Source organism: Cicer arietinum, chromosome 4, assembly GCF_000331145.2.
Source record: "Cicer arietinum cultivar CDC Frontier isolate Library 1 chromosome 4, Cicar.CDCFrontier_v2.0, whole genome shotgun sequence".
NCBI lineage: Eukaryota > Viridiplantae > Streptophyta > Magnoliopsida > Fabales > Fabaceae > Cicer > Cicer arietinum.
Genome location: NC_021163.2, coordinates 28,246,523 through 28,267,591, shown reverse-complemented (window position 1 = coordinate 28,267,591; position 21,069 = coordinate 28,246,523). Strand labels below are relative to the sequence as shown.

Genomic DNA, 21,069 nt, shown 5'->3' with positions numbered 1-21,069 from the left:
ATTGAATTATTTTTCTCATCTCTGTGCTTAATGCTTTTTATTGCTTGATCAACATTAAAATGTTCTACGATTTATATTTTGAAATGGAAAGGACTTTACGAATGCTTGAGATGAGAAATTCGTGAATTTGTAGTCTAGACATAGGTGCAGGTCATGAAACCAATTAAATTAGTTGCAAAGCAATAATTTACAAGAGAATTTCTACACGATAATATTTAATTCTAATCTTAAATCTACTAAGGAATTAGGGGTTACTTTGGAATTAAAGGTTTTGTCACTAAGACATTAGGGCAAGAACAATAAAGAGAATTCGGTAATAATTCAATAAAGGAATTCAATAACTAGGAACAAATTAGACACCAAGGTTGGATTCGAAGTGAAACTCATCCCTGACATTTTTCTCAATTTATAAAGGATCAATTTTATTACTGTTGTTAATTTCAAATATTATTTCAATCAATTCAGAAACTTTTTGTTCAATTTCAGTAATTAAATATAATTCGATAGTAAAACGCAATCCTTGAGTTCGAACTCGGTACTACCGTTTTAATTATTACTTGCAAAGATTCAGTACACTTGCTGAAATGCTATCAAGCACTTTGAGATCTTGAATCAAATTTGTCAAGGTTCTCTTTGGTATTCAAAATATAGCATATACAACCAAATTGATGAAAGTATAAAATGTTGGGTTTTATTCATTTTCATAATTCATAAGGAGTCTTATTAAGAATAGGGCTTTATTCTTTGTTGTAAACTTATGTCATGTGTCGTGAGCATCCACTATCCAGGTACCATGACTGGTGTTTTAACTTTGTTGATAAGCATATCTACAAAATAGATTATTTTATCCTTGTCTTTCTATGTTTGTTGCATTGGAAAAGTCTTTTTATTATGAAATTTCTTTAAGCAATATACGCAAATTGTATCAAGTAAGATAACCTTAGGAGTTTTATCTAGTTCTTCAAACCAATAACACGTTTATTGTTTTTGCTAACACCATAGATCATAGAAGCTTGTCTGCTTCAATCTTTGTCGTTTGCAAGAAATTGTTGAAAGACTTTTTCATATCTATTATATATATTTAAAACAAACTCTCTGCCACCTCATAGTCATTCCTTCCACATGTGCAAACATATCCCACCTCCACAAAAAAGCTAATGTGTACGCCTCTGTTAGAGAGTTATCTTGTATTTTTATGTTTCACCTCATTTTCCTCTACTTAATTTCTAAATAATTTTTACCTCTTTTAATCCTTCTAATCCCTAATTTTTTAATGGCTTCCTCCAACAATTCGTAAAATCATCTTCTAGGAATTCATTTTCTTTGATGTCTCTTCGTCTAAACTCTTCGAAATCGCCAACTCTAGTCTCAAAGATACCCTGACAGACTTTGATCCTAAAATACCCCGAGAGAGGTATAGGTTAGTTTGTTTCAAAAAAAAATTTCCTTCTCTTTGTCCATTTCTGATTTTCCTGCTTCTCAAATTTTTTCTGCCATAAATTTAATTATGTTATATGCAATCTTTGAAATCAATCTGGCTCATAGTGACTTAATGATATGACAAGATATATTTATACATCAATATTTTGTTCCCTCACTCCTCTGAACTCTTTTCCTTCTTTAGTTGTTTTTCAGTGTCACTTTGGTTTGTGTGTCTCATATTCTTAGTTTTACTTCAATGTAGTATATGTTTAGTAGCTAAATTAATTTCAGTAAAATGAAACTGATCAAAATTCAAATTATATTATATTACTCACTTCTACCTTACTGCCATAGTGGATCTTGCATGCTACAAGGCCAATTAATTTTATTTAATTAAATTCTAATTTAATTAATTAACTCTTTAATTTAATTATGATTTTCCGATTTAACCTTTTTATAGTGTGACACTATAGTCTACAATTTTATTGGCAATAATAAAAAAAATATTTAAATAACATAAAATATTAAATTATTAATAAATATTATAAACAATGAGAGACATCTAGCAATGTATCATTGCTACCCAATTAATAAGAAATTGGGTGATACGATTTAAAATCTTACCGTAACGACTATTTACTGTTAAGACAAACTCTCAAATTAAAGTTTTGATGAAAATAAGCAAAGGTTAATTAATAATGTTAATTATGATTCTAAAATGTTATGTTAATTTAACTTGTGCTTTTAAGTGAATTAATTCAAAGATAGGAATCAAGAAAAGCAAAGAAATCAGATAAAAACTGAACAGATAAAGAAAGGAGAACATTCTGGAAAAAACGAAGAATGTTCTCCATGATCAAGACTGATCATCACAGCCTCAAGATCAATCAATCTCCAGTAGTTCAAAGAAGATTATGCCTCAAAATTTCATGTTAATGTTATCAAGTAGGATCCATTCTAATCAAAGAAAGCATTTGAATCACTAAGATAAAAGGTCATGAATCAAGCAAGTTAAAACAAGTATGAACCTTTTCCAACTTAACTGTCAAGAAAGTGAATCAATCTTGATTTGTACAAGACATCCAAATTAATCAGGAAGTCATCCAGAATGATCAACACTGAACCTCCAAATTGATCATCAATCTCCAGAAAGTTCAAAGACTGAAACTCCAATTAATTATCAATCTCCATAATTCTGTAGAAGTTCATTATCAATCTCCATAATTCTTTTTTCTGGAAATAGAAAGAAAAATTTATATGTCATGTATCTTGAAGAATTACCTGATGAATCATGTTTTATGTCAATCAATAAAGATAAATGGATATGGCATAAAAGGGTTGGACATATAAGTATGAAAACAATTTCAAAAATCTCAAAACTAGATCTTGTTAGAGGATTACTCAAACTCAATTTTGATAAAGATAAAATATGTGAAGCTTGTGCAAAAAGAAAGCAAGTCAAGAGCAGTTTTTATTCAAAAGATTTCGAAACTACAAACAGAACTCTTGAATTGCTTCACACGGATCTCTTTGGGCCAATCAAAACAACAAGTTTAGAAGGAATGAAATATGGTTTTGTTATTCTTGACAATTTCTCAAGATACACTTGGGTATTAAAACAAAAAGATGATGCATTTTATGCATTTAAAATCTTTTGCAAAAAGGTACAAAATTAAAATGAATCCAACATCATTTTTGTAAAAAGTAATCATGCAGGAGAATTTATAAATGCCTATTTTAAAACATTCTTTGATGGACTTGGAATTTCTCATAATCTATCATGTACAAGAACTCCACAACAAAATGGAGTTGTTGAACGAAAAAATCGAACATTACAAAAAATGGAAAAAAAACTATCTTGGAAGAATCTAATGTTGAAAGATATTTCTAGGCTGGAGCTTTTAACACTTCTTGTTACATTTTAAACCGTGTGTCCATAAGAAAAATCATCAACAAAACCCCATATGAAGTTCGGAAAAACAGGAAACCAAACATTTCTTATTTTCACATTTTTGGATGTTATTGTTATATTTTAAACAACAAATATGTTCTTGGAATATTTCATGCAAAATCAGACAAAGAAATCTTCTTAGGTTATTCAACCGATTATAAAGGCTATATAGTGTTTAATCTAAGGACTAAAGTTGTCGAAATCAGTATGTATATATTATTTCATGAGTTTGATGATTTGGATATGAGAAAAAAGGATGAGGAAGAAGAAATTCAAACTAGTCTGCAACAACAAAACAAACTACATGAAACAGAGATTGATAAACATTCTCCGTTTCATTCTCCACCAAAAAGTTGAAGAACAATTGAAGATCATCCTCAAACAAAAATCATTGGAGAAACAGTTGATGGGATTTGAACAAGAAAATCATTCAAGAATGATGAAAACAACATGGCAATGATATCTCAAATTGAACCAAAATCAATTAAAGAAGCCATAGTTGATCAATCTTGGATTGGCGCCATGAAGGAAGAATTGCCGCAGTTTGAGAAAAATGAGGTATGGACCTTGGTACCTGATCCACAGAATCAAACAACCATTGGTACATTACGGGTTTTCAGAAATAAGTTATATGAAGAAGGTAAGGTTATAAAGAACAAGGCAAGATTATTTGCTCAAGGCTATAACCAACAAGAAGGTATAGATTACTATAAAACTTTTGCTCCAGTTACAAGGTTAGAAGTTGTTCGTATACTTCTTGCATATGCATCCCATAAACCCAAACCTTAACCCAAACCCTAAACCCTAAACCTTACCCTAAATCCTAAACCAGAACCCAAAAGCCTGAAACCTAAACCCTTACCCTTAACCCTAACATTACCCTAAACCCCGAACACTAAACCCTAATCATAAACCCTAACCATAAACCCTAAACTCTAAACCCTTACCCTTACCCTAACAATCTAAACCCTAACATCCTAAAATATAAACCCTAACCCTAATCCTAACCCTAAACTCTAAACTCTAAACCCCAAACCATAACCCTAACATTAACCATAAACTCTAAACCCTAAACCCTAACCCTAACCATAAACCCTTTAACTCTAAACCTAACCCTAACCATTACCCTAAACCCTATCATCATAAACGCTAACCCTAACACCGTAAACCGTAACCCTAACTCCTTAAATCCCTTACACCGTAAAACCCTAACCCTAATACCCTAAAGTTTGACATCCTAAAACCTTAAACCTTAAACCTTAAACCCTAACCCCATAACTCCTTAAACCCTAAACACCTAAACCATAAATCCTAACACCTTGATACCTAAACCTAACACCCCATCACCCTAACACTTACACCCATTTCGCATCAAATATTTATTATTATTATTTTAATTGTTTTTGTATTTTTTCCATTTAATATTTATACCACCTCTTCTGAAGATATGTGCTCCTACAAAAAACGCGTTGTTCCTCCTAATAAAATAAGAGCACACCCAAACATGTTCTTGTTTAATAGAGTTACAAACTATATCCAATGAAATTTTAAAAGATTTTCTTTCAAGAGAATTGTATTTATTTAATAAGATGTCATGAGTTTTTCTGAGAGATATCAATTTTGATGAAAATTTATGATTCTTGTTGAGAAACTCATCTAACATATATATAAGTTCCTTAGGAGATAGATAAAATAATATGTCAATTTCTTCATCAATAGACTAACCGTCATAATTGAAGTTAGAGTATGTATCTGCCAATTAGAATCGTGTTTGCATGCACTTTGTCTTCATCAGATGATTCATCAAAGTCCTCCCAATTAGTCATAAGACCTTTCTTCTTTGCCTTGAAGTATTTTCTTTGAGAATTTCCCTTCACAAGATTTTGACATTTTGATTTGAAATGTCTTGACTCTATACATTCATAGAAGATGATTTTTTTCTTGTCTAATTTTTCATCTTTTAATCTATTGTTTTGGGATCGTCTAAATTCTCTTTTTTGGAAATGATTTCTTTATGTTGTTCCACATGCACTGAGTTTTCCTTGAGATGAAAGACAACACTTTATCATATGAGTCTTCACTCTCATTGTCTGGTTCTCTTTCCTCTAGGTCTTCAATAGCTTGTAAGGCCTTGGAGTTTGCCTTTTTTCCCTAGGACTTGAGAGCTAAGGATTTTAACTTCTTCATGAGGTTATCTTCAACCAATTTAATCATATGGGATCTGAATGAACTCATCAGCTCTTCTAGAGGAAATTTGTTTAGATGTTTAGCCTCTTAAATTGTTGTTACCTTTGGTCTCCACTTGCTAGAGAGATTTATGAGGATCTTATTGACGTGGTCAAAGGTAGCGTAACTATTTTGGAGAATCTTCAACCTAAAGATTAGTGTTTGAAATCTAGAAAACATTTTTTAAATGCCTTCATCTTCATCCATCTAGAAGAATTCAACCATCTTGACAAGTAGATTTGCCTTAACTTCATGTACCTGTTTATTTCCTTCATAGTTGAGAATCAAAACATCAAAGATACTCTTTGTTGCTGCATTTTTTGAACTCTTTGCAGGTGATAACATTCATCATGAAAGTTCCATCTTTGTGATGCATCTTGTATTGTATCTTTTGATCAGTGTTGAGATTAGTTATTGATATTTCAACACCAACAGCGTCTTTTAGAGCCTCATAGCCATCTTTGATGATGTCCCAAAGTTCAAGATCATGTGAGATGTATACATTTATGAGTTTGTCTTTCCAGTACTCGAATCTTTCTACATCAAATAGAGGAGGCATGTTACGTCTAATCCCTTCAAACTAAAGGATTTAATTCATTAATTCACCAACTGAATTACACTTCCACTAAACACATGTTAGTCGACATGACTGGGTTCAAGTCTTCTTAACTTTCTAACTTAGTACAGTCAAACTGTTGAGGAATGCAATCACTACTTAGTTAGGTTACAAAAACAAAGGGTTTGAGGATTTCTGAATGACTCTCACAAGAAGGTGTATACAAAGTCATAATCGCGTAAAACTATTTCTCAATACTTAGAAAAAACAAAGGATAAAGAGCAAGAGTTCATAGATGATTGTATTTTTCCTATTGTAGTGTGTTGTTGTTATGTGCTTCAATGAGAGTTGCAACACCTTTTATAGAAAACTTTTGGGTTTCGAGTCATTGTCCTAATTGCAACAAATCAGCATGTATTATAAAGTTTCGTATCAAATATCCAGAGATTGATTCGTCATTAAACCTCGTCTAGAAATAGTCGTTGTAATTGATTTTGTGTATCTTGACATGGAAATAAAAAGAGTAGAGGATATCATGATCATAGTACGTCACAGACCTTCAGACAAATAAAGGATTCAGAGCGTTGAGCAAAGCATGTACAAATTTGTCTTCTTTAGAGTGTTGACTTTTCAGAGCATTTACTTTTCATCAGAGCATTCATTATCTAGAGTGTTGACAATTTATTAGATCGTTGACTTTTAAATAATGTCAGACGATCAGATGCTTGATGTGATTATTAGAGGCAAACAATTACTTACTTGTCACACTTATAAGAGGCATATGATCACTTGCTTATTCAGAGGCAAAGTGATCAGATGCATGTTGTAGTCATCAAAGCCAAACATATAAGAGCATTGCTGGATAAACATAATCACCATAGGCACGTTTATCAGACTCAGAATACGCAAATTAGGGTGGAGTCTTTGTGTTTCTTTAACTTAGTTCAATCATCAGATGATCCAATATAAACTCATATAGAATAAACCTGGTCTGGGAGCTTCACATTTAAATAGAATGTTAGTGCTTTAAATTGTTTCCACAAAATAATTTTGTTATATTAGCAAAACAAGTAAGGGTCATACTTCTTCAAACAAATTACCTTTGTTGGCATGAAAAGTGTTGTCTTCATGTTTATTAAGCAAAGCCACAAGTTTTAGATACATGTTTAGGGTTATGAGATACTCAAAATTGGGTTGAGCATTATTGGCAAAGGTGGATCACAAGATTCATTGTCATCGTAGGTGTTAGCTTCAATGTTGTTGATAGCAGGATTTTTATAACGAAAATTGAAATCCGGACGAAATCTGTATTTAAAATAAAAGGTTTCTACAATGTGGATATTTACCATAGAAATTGTAAACTTTGTTGTTGTTGTTGTTGTTGTTGTTAGTGTGTCGTCTTTGACAATCATTGTTGAAACGGCTACGACCATAAACTTGTTGATAAGAATTTCGAAACTGAAAAGAATTTCCACACGCACCGTTATTATTGGTGTTCAAAATTTGAGGGGTTTCGCCTAAGATGTTGGTACCAATTTTTTATTCTTGTTGTAAAACAAGGTAGTGGGTTTTACGAATAGAGGAGAATGGTTGTTGCATCAAAACATGAGTATGAATCGTTGTAAATTTATCATTTAACCCTTTCAAGAAACAAATAACAAAGTCTTTTTCACGTTGTTGTTTGAGATCGTCAAGAGTTCCATAAGTGAAATGCGGTAGAGGGCATAAAGTTTCAAGATCTTCCCATAGAATCTTTAATTGATTAAAGTGGTCATTGACAGTTTGCTCACCTTGTCTAAAAGAATGAATCTCTTGAAGGAGATCGAAAAGGAGAAAATAGTCTCTCATTAAGTTTTGAGACATTAACTAACAAAATTCTAAACGTAAAGATACATATTCTTTTTTTTTTTATATAAGATTATCTTAAATACTCATTTACTTTAAAACCAATTAATAATTTTTTTCAATTGTATTTTCAAAAATAATGAATCAGAGTATTGGCAATTACAAAAAGTAAATTTAATATGTAAAACAAAAGAAACTCTTAAAGCCAAACTTTTGGCATTATACAACCCAAAAATAAATCATAACTGGTCATAACTTTATACGCTTGTGGAAAACTCTCTCAACAAGTCTAACACCAGTACAAAAGTATCTCGGAGTCTCCAACTGCATGTTATTGTACTTCTTTGCATTTCTCTTATTTAGCCTGTGACATTATTCGTTCAAATAACACTATATGTGTCGTCTTGTCAAATGTAAGGGTCATCTCCAAATAACAAACACATAGCAAATAAGCATGCATATATATTTATTATAACAAAAATATAATTAAACAATATGTCCCAAATGCACCAAAGATATAAATCAACTAAAATGCCCCAATTCTATTTGTTAGACAATATACCAATGCATGATTCTGGAATATCACCACCTCATAGAGTAAAGAGTCGCACCATTGGACAATATCCCACCGTTTGACGAATAATCTTCAGAGTTTCATGTTCAATACCCTATCGTTGAGTATCTTTTTTTTTTTTAATTACATTGTCTTTTCACGGAACTGTGGTCATGTACTCGTGACTAAGTCCAAGCCACCAATGCATGCATAAATGTCATCACCTTAAGGAAAAAAATAGATCACTCAATCAGATTGTCCAAAACCATTCAACCTTATCTTAAACCAACCTAGTTTAGACACAAAGTTATTACCTTGAGTAACCACTTGTTACCAATCAAAAAACGCAAATTGTTTAATATCAAAATTTCACTCATAAACATGTAATTCATATATCACACATATTTTGAATATAGTACAAACAAAACCAATATATAAATAAAATCACAGGGCATTCATATCACATATAATACAAGTAGGAAAGCGAATGAAGTGATGTCCTTACTGTTATGAGTGTCGTTATTAAGGTTTTTATGCAAGGGTCTTTGCTCCAAATACGTTACACTTTCACCATTTTTTTATATTTTTTAAAGATATCAATTCTCTCAAATTAGCAAACACCCAAATAAGTAACAATAAAAAGAGATTTTGAGTCTATATTTGGCACAAGTGCCTCACGAAAAATCCAATAAAAGAAAAGAAAAATGTCATTTTCCAAATGTTTCTTTTGAACCAATATTCTAATATAACAAGCATGAAGGATCCTAAGACTTCCTTAGTTCACTTCTAAAAATTTAACAATAAAAGTTAAAGACACTTCAACACAAAAACCATTTTAATTATTACAAATAAATTAACAACTCTATCATAAAATTATTTTTATTTTATAAATCAACACAACATCCACACAACTGTATCATAAAAATCATAATTTTAGCCTTCTAGAAGAAATAATCATAACAATAACTTTCAACACTTTTATTGTTTCTAGAAAAACTATTATAATTAACATTAATAAGATTTCTAAAAATTTCTTCAATACTCAAACTATCACAAAATAAAATTTTAACCAAAAAAAATTAAGATTGTAACCAATAACGATTTCTATTGATTAAAACACGTTCTAGTCTTTATAAGATTGTCACGATTTACACATACCATGAAACTACTACTTAGAACCGATTAATCATTAAAATATGAAACTCGAACCGATTAATGTTATGAATCAAAAAATTTCGAATAATATAATTTTCATTGAGATCACTTTATGTTATAAATTCCCAAATAAATTTTAGAAAATAAAAGGAATTCAGTTTTAAGCATAATCAACAAGCTACAAAACTTTCTTTGAAGGAAATAAAACGTATTTCTCTTTTTTCTTTTTTAATTGTCCTATAACACAAAAATATTAAAGAAGTCAAGTCTTCAAATAAGCCATAACTCCAAGAAGAAACAAAGTGATCATTTTAACCTTAACAATTTTTCACAATTTTGCTATTAAAACTAAAAATGATTTCTTACACAATAATAATAATAAGAATATCAAACATCATTTTCAAAATTATCCATTATCATAAAGTCATTTACTAAAAATCACTTTTTTTGATCAGTAATAACAATAACAACTTTACCATAAAATTAATATTTTAAGGTTTAAATATGTATTTGGTCCGTTTCAATATACCAATTTTTTTATTTTAGTTCTTATAAGTTTTTTTTATTTGGATTTAGTCCCTTTAAAATTAGAGACGATGGACTTTGGTCCATAACGTCAAATCAACATTAAAAGAACGAAGTTTTTTTTCCAAAAACCCCAAAACATTTTCTTTTAATTTTTATTTGTATTTTATTTATAAAATAACACTAATTATTAAATCATCAATAAATAAATTTATTAATTAATAATATAAAATATTTAAATTTTTAATATATATCATAAAAGATGATGGGTTGGTGTGTATTTATAGGCCCACATGTCATGGCAGTTTACGAGCTCTTTTTCAAGGGACCAAAACTGATCTCGGATTTTACGGAGACAAAAAAAAAAAAATTACAAGGACTAAAATTAAAAAGTAGTATATTTGCAGGGACCAAAGAGATATTTGAACCATTTTTTAATTTACAAACATAAATTTTGTATAAAAAATTATCGTTTCAAAATCAAAGATTTTATCAAATTGAATTAGCGAAAGAAAGTAAAAATATTAATATATTATATTAATATGTCAAATTCAAAGGTAGAGGTAACATACTAAAATTTGAACATAATTGGCATAAGTTCCTTGCACAATAATAGACTACCGAAACCGATTTTACTTTTTTCTCTCATCGTGGCTGATGTTTCTATCCCCTATCTCGCACACTATTTAAGATTCGATATTTTTTTTTTAACCTACAGTAGCTATTAACTAGGGACATCTACATCTTTTTTATTTCTTTCTTATTAACCTAACTTAATAACCAACTTGAGATTTATTTGGTTTTTCTCACTAACTAACATTTGGGCGGTTGACAAATTTAAAATATCTTTATTATTTTTGTTTTCTAAAAATAGTTAAATTGTGTCATTATTATAAGCATTTTTTCAAATTCTTAGCAAAAATATTAATTCAAATTAAATAAATCATGTTATACACCTATATACTTTTCAAAATTGATAATTGAATAAAGAATAAAATAATAACAACCACATTATAAATTATTGAAAAAAATAAAAATAAATTTCACACTATTAATAATAGAGAAAAATATGAATCTTACAAATACTACTACTCCACATGATGACATCGCTCTTGTCCTCCCGACTGTCCAACCACCTTCCGCAATTGTTGATCCTTTGTCTCCGCCTTTGCCTCCTCGTTACCTCTCTTCGCCACCGTAAGTTTACTCAGTTACCTGATTTGGTCTATTTCACTTACTCAACTTCGTTTGTTTCTTTCTTAACCTCTATTCACAGTTTGTCTAACAATTTGTCTAAGCTCTCTTCCTATAAAGAGGCTATTATTGACCCTCTTTGACAGAAGTGTTCTCTAAATTGTACAAACAGATACTTGAGAATTAATACCTCTTCTACTTGAAAACCGTGCTATTGGGTCTCATTAGGTATACAAGATCAAAACTAAGTCTGATAGGTTGGTTGAGCGCTACAAAACACGTCTTGTTGCTAAATGGTTCTCTCAACAATATGGTATGAATTATGAAGAAATTTTTGCTCCTGTAGCCAAGATGACCACTATTGTCAGTGGAATATTTCTAAAATAGATGTAAAAAATACCTTTCTAAATGGTGAGCTTCATGAAGAAGTCTATATGATACGTCCACAAGGCGTTTCTCATAAACAAGGCAACGTGTGTAAGTAAAAAAACACTCTTACATAGGCTCCTCGAGCTTGATTTGAGAAATTCTTTACTGTGATAATAATAATAATAATAATAATAATAATAATAATAATAATAATAATAATAATAATAATAATAATAATAATAATAATAATAATAATAATAATAATAATAATATCAAACATCATCTTCAAAACTATCTATCGTCAGTTTTTGATTAGTAACAACAGTAACAACTTTACCATAAAAATCGATATTTTAATTTACAAACATAAATTTTGTATCAAATATCATCATTTCAATCAAATATCCAGATATGGAACATCTAGTGTCATGGTAACCCAAGAGGTGTAGTGAGGAATTTCTCAGAAAGAAAAAGCATGTACCAGAGGCACCCTTCAAGAATCGAAGAACTCTCAGTGCAACCTTATGGTTTGTGACAATTGGCTTGTCAAGGAACTGGCTAAGCTGTTGGACAGGATATGCAATGTCAACCCTTGTAATCCTGCCAATCTTCTATAAGTAGGTGTGTCATCATATGGATCACCATCATCAACTCTCAATCTTGTGTTGGGGTCCATAGGAGTAGTGGCAGGTTTACAAACAAGAAGTCGTGAAGTTTTGAGTAGGTCAAGACAGTATTGCCTTTGACAGAGAAGTATACCTTGAGAAGAGTGAACAACTACAGTGCCTAAAAAATACCTCAAAAGTCCCAATTTTTTAATGCCAAAAGCATTGTGTAGGTCAGTTTTGAAGGACTCAATGTCAAGCATAGAATCTCCTGCCAAAAGAATGTCATCCACATAGATCGAAAACAAAGTAAAGGAGGAACCAGTGCTTTTAGTGAATAGAGTAGGATTAGAGTTAGCTTGTCGAAAAACTGAACAAGTGAGGAAATTGGACAATTTTTCATACCATTTCCTACTTGCTTGAGACCATACAGTGACTTCACAAGCTTGCATACATGTTGACCAGGAACATTGTGCAAACCTTGAGGAATAGATATCCTCATTCAAGTCACCATGTAAAACTGCACAATCCATTTGTTGATTTAAGCAACTGCCAACGCTAATAGTTATTATTTTGGCTACAGGAGAGAAGGTTTCAAAGAAATCTACACCCTCAATTTGGTTGAATCCCTTAGCCACTAGTCTAGGATTGAACCTTTCAACAGTCTCATCTGACTTTCTTTTAATTATGTAAACCCATTTACTTCCTATGGGCTTGACACTTTCTGGCAAGGGGACAATGTTCTAGGTGTAATTGGCCTCCAAAGCTTGTAATTCAGCTTGCATTGATGCCACCCAGTTTGGGTCCTAACTGGCTTGTTGATAACTGGTAGGTTCTTGGTCACAAGCAAGGATGTCTAAGGAGAATTTTTGGTAAGATGGAGATAGGTTATCATAGTCAACATGATAGCAATGGGATATGGTGTGGTATGGCCAAGAATGGTGCACTCATAGTCCTGTAAATAAATTGGCATTCGTCTGGTCCTGCCTGCAGGTGGTGGTGAAGGTGATCAGGTGATTCGGTGATGGTGGAAGGAGAAGAATTGATGAGTGGGCTGGTAGGAGCAGGTGATGAACGAAAGTCAGGGATAATAGGTTTATTTGGTGTATGTGTATCTGGAAATGTGTTAGTGGTAGTAGTGGTGGTCAGATCAAGATAAGTCCATGAGATGTGGGTTTGGCTTGTGGTGTAAGGAAAGACAATTTCATAGAGATGAACATTTCTGGAAATTACTATAGCTTTGGAGTGGAGATTTAGTGTGATGCATCCCTTCATGCCATCTTGATATCCACGAAAGATGAATTTTTGAGCTCTATGAGGAAGCTTGGACCTGCCAACAGATAATATAGAGACAAAGCATAGGGACCCAAACACTCTGAGATCAAAAAAGTCAGGTAAAGTGCCATAAAGTAAATGGAAAGGTATACCACCTTTCAATGCATTTGAGGGTACTCTATTAATTAAAAAAACAGCATGTAAAACAACATAGCCCCAATACATAGATGGTAGTTTTGACTGCATCAAAAGGGATCTAGCAATCATTAAAATACTTTGGTGTTTTCTTTCTACTCCACCATTCTGTTGAGTAGTAACACAACTCCTTTGATGCAAAATTTCTTTTTGACCATAAAAATCAGACATGAGAAACTCAGGGCCATTATCACTTCTTAGTGTTCTGGTTTTGCGATCAAACTAATTTTCCAGAAAATTTAACAAATTTTTGAATTTGAAATTGTGCCTCAATTTTCCTTTCAATAAAATGATCCAAGTGAATCTACTAAAATCATCAACCACTGGCAAGAAATACTTATTTCCTAGTACAGTAGGTGTAGCAAAAGAACCCACAAATCCATATATAAAAGTTCTAAACATCTCGATGCTCTACTAGAACTAGGATAATAAGATATCTTTTTCTACTTTGTCAAATGACAAACATCACAAACAGCATTCTTATCGAAAGTAATGTCAAGGCACACTTTATGTAAAGCCTCAAAACGAGCTAATGAGGCATGTCCAAGTAGTAGAGTTCATGATGCAACTTACCCAAACCAATCATCTTCAATTCCTTGGTCTGTGTTAAACAATTCTCATCAGATTTGAATAGAGAAAGCTTGAAAGATTTGAGTAGAGAATGAAAAAAATTGATCCTCGTTAATTGAATTAAGCTGAAACAGATTACATTTATAGTTGGTTTGTATCCTAACAAACTTGACTAGAACGAACAAACTTGCTGACTACGACTAACCATATTACACTAAAATAATCATGTAAGCTTACCCAAGTCACATGTGCTCTGAAGTAAATGTGAACCCAGCACAGAACGTAGCGATCCTTCACAATTTGGATTTGTTGATCATACTCCAAACATAATTTTCTTGGGTAGCAATCGGGACATTATTTGCTTTTGCTTAGTTTTTGGTGTTCGACTAAAAAAAATTATTTTTGGAAGCTTAATTAATTTTATAAACATCCGTCTAACATTTCCCACATTAAAAAGTGAGTGATGAAAGTGAATGGAGTAATTAATGTGTATAACTAGTACTAAATTCTTCATTATAATAAATATATTTAATATTAACTTTTATATTTTAAAATAAATTAATAGTATTAATAGAAATAGATTTGAAAGTACTAAAATTCGAGTTCAACTCAAGAATACCAATATTATATTTAATGTTTTATTCCAAATTTAAACTTAAAACTTCACATGTGTAAGTTAATTATGGTGGTATTTACCTTTTCTTTTAAAACAAAAAAAAAATAAAAAAAAATAAAAAATAATAAATACATCTAATAATTTACAAATTTGCATAGAAATTTATATTTAGATACAAAAATATTTCTCAATAAATACTTATTTATTAAATAATTAAGAATAGATGGAGCATCATAATTAAGCATTTAACCATAGTCTCCTTTTCTTTTCTTTTTTTTATGAAATATTCTCCTTTTCTTTCCACCAGAATAGCTCCATCGGAAACATATTCATAGATATATAAATAAATCTCGGGTAATGGTAACTCATTTCCTTATAGAACAATATTTGTAAATTAACTGTATTATTGAATAAAATAACTAAAAAAAAAGGGTTACTGCAGCTTAAAAGCAAATTATAAATCATTATTTACACTATAATCATTACCAGATGGAGTAACAAAAACAGAATTTAGACCTCGGAATTCTTAACCATCCACAAGACGGTACATCTAAACACAGATAAAAAATAACGTAAACAAAATTTCCAAAGGGTAATTTGCCATCCTTGCAATTATTACACCTGAAAGGGATCATTATCAGAGACTCTTGAGATGCTGAGTGTTAGATTTGTAGTTCTCTTCAATATGCCTGGTGAGAAGGGAGATTCCATAATGTGAGGCACTCGAGCTGGCATAATAGGATGTCATGGTTAGTTGGGCGAACTGTGGTAGCACATAACCTGAAAAATCACATGTACCCATATTACTAATGGATATTTAAAGCTCATAGAATCGTCAACAAACTACAAGACTTCAACACCTCTAAGTGATATTTTTCTTCGAAACTATTAAGACATAACATGATAGGACTCAGAATTTTAAGGCAAGAAAATGGAATTTATTTTATTGAAAGTGGTGAGCACAGCTCTTACAATGGAAGATAACAGCAAGAAAAAGAAAGAAAAATGGTGAACCAGAGTTTACAGAGAAAACTCCTACCATGAGTTAATGCTCCTAAACCAGAGAGACTCTGCATGTAACTAACTTGACTATTTTCTGAATGCCTAACTCACTAACCCGTCTTTTCTTATAACAAAATTTCCCCCCAAATCAGGGAGGGTCCCAACTAACTCCTATTCCCCCTTTTCCAGCTGCTTCTAGAAGCTGGTACTGTTGCGGATTGGGCCCAATTATTGAGCCATTACGTGTGCGGATTGGTTCCTATCATAACACAAACCAAGTAACATTCTGAGTTTAAAAAAACCATGTAATGTGAAATTATGAATAATTGATCTGGAACTTCAAATATTATATCAATAGCAGTGTATGATAGCTTCTGTGAACTGTTTTTAGCAGTATTTGAGGGTCTAGATGAACCTCGTCGAGTGAACATGACTATGGTTATGTATATAGCCTTTGGAGGATTTGAAAAATGGCTGTTTGGGAGTCTCATATTGAGGACCCTATCCAAATTCTTCATTGGGCTTGGGTGGACTGGGCAGATTGGAATATGGAGCTAGACACGCAGCAGGAAGTCACCAGCAGGAGGAGAATTTCTGGAACAGCAGTGCAAGCTGGTGCTGCCAGTCAATTATGGACCAAGCCACCAACAGGAAAACTGAAATGCAACATAGATGGGATCTTTTCAGGTCCAAAAGAGGGATGGGTACTGGTATCTGCAACTGTGATGATCATGGTTGTTTTGTTAAAGCGAAAACCATGTTCTTTGACATTGCTTCCAATGTTCATGAGGGTGAAGCTGTGGGATTGTTTTATGCTTGGAAGTGGGTGAAGCTGTGGGATTGTTTTATGCTTGGAAGTGGGTGAAGTCTTGGAATGTCCAAGACATCTTTTTCAAAATGGATTCCAAATTGGTTATGGATAGCATCAACAAGCAAAGCACTGTTGTTTTGGAGCTTGGAGTAGTTATTAGGTTGTTTTTGTTAAGAGGAGCGTGTGAGGTTGTTCACACCTTATCTAAAGTGGCCTCAATTCACTCTTGTTCTCATGTTTTCTATTTTGTTCCACTTTGTATTGCTACATTAATTGATAATGAAATGAGATGATCCATCTTTCAGCCAAAAAAAAAAAGGCAGTGTTATCGATGATCACACCAAAATAATGGTGCTATTGCAGTGGATCATTCGATCAAAGCCACACAGCTTCAAAGATCAACTTGCATCAAGTATTGGTGTGGCAGATGTTATTCCGTGGCATGAATTTCCTTGGGTCATGATTACGTCCTCGTCAGAGAGGAAACAGATAAGGGGAAGAACTAAGAAGTCTTAAATGATATCAATTTTGGAAAGTAAGGTGCTTTCAGTTCCAATTTCATTGTATGCTACTAAAGTCAAATTTACCAAATAGCAGATAATCCAATTAAACGTTCTGAAAATAAAATTTTTAATATTGCAAATTTTATTTGTAAAAATTAAAATGCAATAAAACGTAAAAAAAACAAGGCAAGGAAAACATGTTAAAGTCAAGGCTGTCAAGTTTTTACATGAAAAATATCATGATCAAACTCATTAACTCAGCTTTGGTGAAATTAGGGTAGGATTGCTGGCAAAGATGTAGAAGGGGTGATAATCACCCTCTCAAATGTTCTGGTGGGCTACCACTTCTGTGGCAGGGGTACATCTAAACATTTGTATTACTTAATACTTACATATATAAATATATATATATATGGATTTGAATATATGATTTTTTTTATTTTAGATAGAATCTTAAGATCCATGTTACAATCCATCACTATCCCTTGTGAATGGTAGCCTCTTAATTTTGATAAAATTGATTCAAGTCAGTGTTATTATGTTTGGTATCACAGTAGAGTTGCCAGAATCACAATGAGTCGCTGTAATTTTCAAAAGCTATACAAGTTCAAGCTTTTGCAAATTCACGGTGGCACACCGTGATTCTGACAAATTCACCGTGATACCAAACATAGGCTAGCCAATTCATGACACCAAGCCTAAAATCCAGCATAACAATATGGCAGATGACAGAGTATGGCCGAAGCACAACAACTAGCAACTATATTAAACACACACAAAGTATATCATTACCAAGACACTATAGAATAAAATAGAATACAAAAGAACTAATTACTAATTTCAAGAAAAATAATCTAGAAACATATTGTAATTCATGCACCTAAAGTATCACTATTAGTAGCCATTGAACAACTGAAAAAGAGGACGTAATCAAAAGACAGAAATATGATAAAGAAGAGAGTGGTATAGGCTTTGCTTGACGAGGCCAAACCACTAGCTTATAGCATATAGCTTTCAACATATTAGTTTGTATAGTAGTGATCTTTCTCTCACAAGCTTATAGCATTTTTTTTATTAGCTAATAGCGTTTTTTAAGATACTACTTAAAGTAGCGTTTGAGATTATAGTGTAACATTTTTCTCTCATTTCTAACCTCGTTATTTTAACTGAAGAAATTTAATTATTAATTAAAAATATCCTTTTTATGTCATTTTATATTTATTAGTTAATCCAACCACCAATTTTACCAAACACTTCAATCTCAACATGTTAGCTTATCTGCTATCAACTAATTTATCTGCTATAAACTAGTTTAGATATCTTCCACTATATTTTGCAAAACAGAGCGATAACGCGCCGGATGACTAGGGTTGAGTAAAGAAAAGAAAATAGGGTTTAAAATACGTCAATCATTCCCATCATTGCTTTTTCCTTAAAGCTGACTTATGTGTTATTTCTGCCATAGCACGTGCAACAGCATGGCCATTGTAGGTCGGCAGTCGCATTGCAGTCGCCACATGGCCATCAAACAAATTTTGACAAAAATCCGTCCAGTATATAACCATGGCCAACATTCTAGAACGTGATTTAAGTAACAAAAAAGCAAAAACAAGAGAGACATAACATAAGATTTCGTGCTTCATTTTACGAAGCAACTCTACATCTAGCATAACATAGTTGTCGAACATTCAGCGATGGACCACGTTAAAATTAAAGACCCTACAAGGTATAATAAATATGCTTGTAAATAGAACTACCTCCAAAAGCAGCACTCGCTCCTGAAAATATCAACAATGGAGGGATCTGTGGGAACAAATTAGAAAAGAAGAAAGTCAGCTATAAAATACGACCTAGCTCTATGGTACATCATTGAATTATCTGCTCAACATATAATAGCATGAAGACAATGAAACCAACTACTATGATAGACATCAGTTTCAACAAAGCACAAGGCTAGGCAATTCTAATTTGCAAAGAACTCAAATCAGTAAACATACCCCAGCCACAAATGGCATCCACTTCGGTCCTTTCAGACGATTTTGAAGATATGGTAACCCTGCAACCAAATATCAAAGAGCAATATTTTAAACAAAGTTGGTATTAGGATTTAGCTTTAATCCATTAACAGGGTAAAGAGTCAACGCTGAAGGAGTTTCACTATCAATAAATAGCATGATGCCGCATTAGGAAGCAGAAAAATAAATGTTCAGCTACTCCTACAACTAAATGACCTGAATGATTTTAAAGTAAAGACAATGACATGACACTTTCTTGTATATGGATAATATTATATAAGAACATTGATTACGGATTGGCTAACAAACAGCTTGCCTGAGCTTTTGTCCACATAAGTTTGTCATTGGCATAAGCACTTGATAGGATGTTTGGAGAGCTTATAGAAACAGATTATAATATAACTACAAGCTAAATTTGATGAACTTTCATGATAGCTTGTGAAACTATAGCTTATATGAAAACAATTTGATCATATCTCTCTTTAACTATAGAAATAGCTTATACATAAACTTTTATATGATAAGCATTTAATGAAGTTGTTTATCCAAACAGACCCTATATTCCATTTAAACTCAATCTATACATCATAAAGTTGAACCAAACCAAACTAAAATTACCTTTATTCAAACCATGAACTGCACTAAGCATTCCACCAATCCCCGAGCCAGCCTATTCAACCAAAAGAATAAGCAATAAAAGAACTCATACAATAGAATTTATGTAGCACCGACACTTCATACTAAAGCTATGTAAGTGTCACACATGTGTCAGTATTGAACACTGACACCACACCGGTACATGTAGTTACATTCGACCACTTCTATTTTCTCAAATTATCCATATCCCTAAGTCAAGGTCAAGGTCAGTGTCCAATATTCGTATATGTGTCGCTGCTTCACAGATAAGAATATTAATAGAATTTGAGGTCAATAACACAAAACTAATAAAACTGAATCCCCAAATTCTTGTTAATATTAATTCCAATGTCAAAACTAAGATTACTAAACACAAATCGAATCAAATTTCAAGATAGAAACTCACGACGGCAGTGGCACCATGCAAGACGGGAGTAATAGTCCATTCACCTCTTTCCTAAATATTCAAAATATTGAAAAACAGTCAATTTCATTGATTCAAATCATCAAACACCTCGTTCGCAAAAGGCGCATATACGTTGCGAGAGAAAAAGAAAGAAGGAGAGAGAGACTCACGGAATTAGGGTTTAGAAGGGAGAGACAACGAGGGCAACGTGCGGAACCAAGGCCAGGGTTGATGGTTGGATCGTGGTGGAGATTTCCATTCCTCAGCTTCTCTTCGTACACCTCTCTTGTGCCCATTCTCGCTTCAGAAACGCTGCTGCTACTTGGAGCGGCGTTGTTGGAACAAGGAGATTCACTTAATTAATTAATTAATTAGCATATATATATATATATATATATAACGCAGAACCAATTTTAAATATCAACAACCAATTTTATAGACTTTTGTTTTTTTGTTTTTTTTTTTTATGGGCCAAGAGTATTGGGCCGTTACATTCATTTTATAGGTAATAAGATACCGAAACAGTCGTCTTCATTTTCTATTTTGATAGAGTCTTCTGAAGCGTTGTCTGAGGAATGTTTTGATGATTGAGCTTTACTTTTGAGAAGTTGGACCATGATTTCAAAGTATTCCTCCTCG

General features: G+C 32.2%; 1 protein-coding gene across 1 annotated transcript; it reads right to left on the bottom strand.

Moving 5' to 3' along the window:
* Nucleotides 1-15,477: 15,477 nt before the first annotated feature.
* Nucleotides 15,478-20,802, bottom strand: LOC101513771 (uncharacterized). Its single transcript, XM_004514107.4, has 6 exons — nucleotides 20,601-20,802; nucleotides 20,431-20,481; nucleotides 20,007-20,058; nucleotides 19,371-19,429; nucleotides 19,131-19,176; nucleotides 15,478-15,837 (listed from the first exon to the last, which is right to left on the bottom strand). Exons 1-6 carry the CDS (start codon nucleotides 20,724-20,726, stop codon nucleotides 15,695-15,697), a joined length of 477 nt encoding a protein of 158 aa, XP_004514164.1. The 5' UTR covers nucleotides 20,727-20,802; the 3' UTR covers nucleotides 15,478-15,694.
* Between the last annotated feature and the right edge of the window lie 267 nt (nucleotides 20,803-21,069).

Bases quoted from the DNA above. Each gene is read 5' to 3' on its own strand.
- LOC101513771 (XM_004514107.4), bottom strand. From the start codon at position 20,726: ATGGGCACAAGAGAGGTGTACGAAGAGAAGCTGAGGAATGGAAATCTC. The intron at 19,430-20,006 runs GTAATTTTAGTT...ATTTGGTTGCAG, and splicing joins AGTTCATGGTTTGAATAAAG to GGTTACCATATCTTCAAAAT. The intron at 19,177-19,370 runs GTATGTTTACTG...TTGTTCCCACAG, and splicing joins GGATGCCATTTGTGGCTGGG to ATCCCTCCATTGTTGATATT.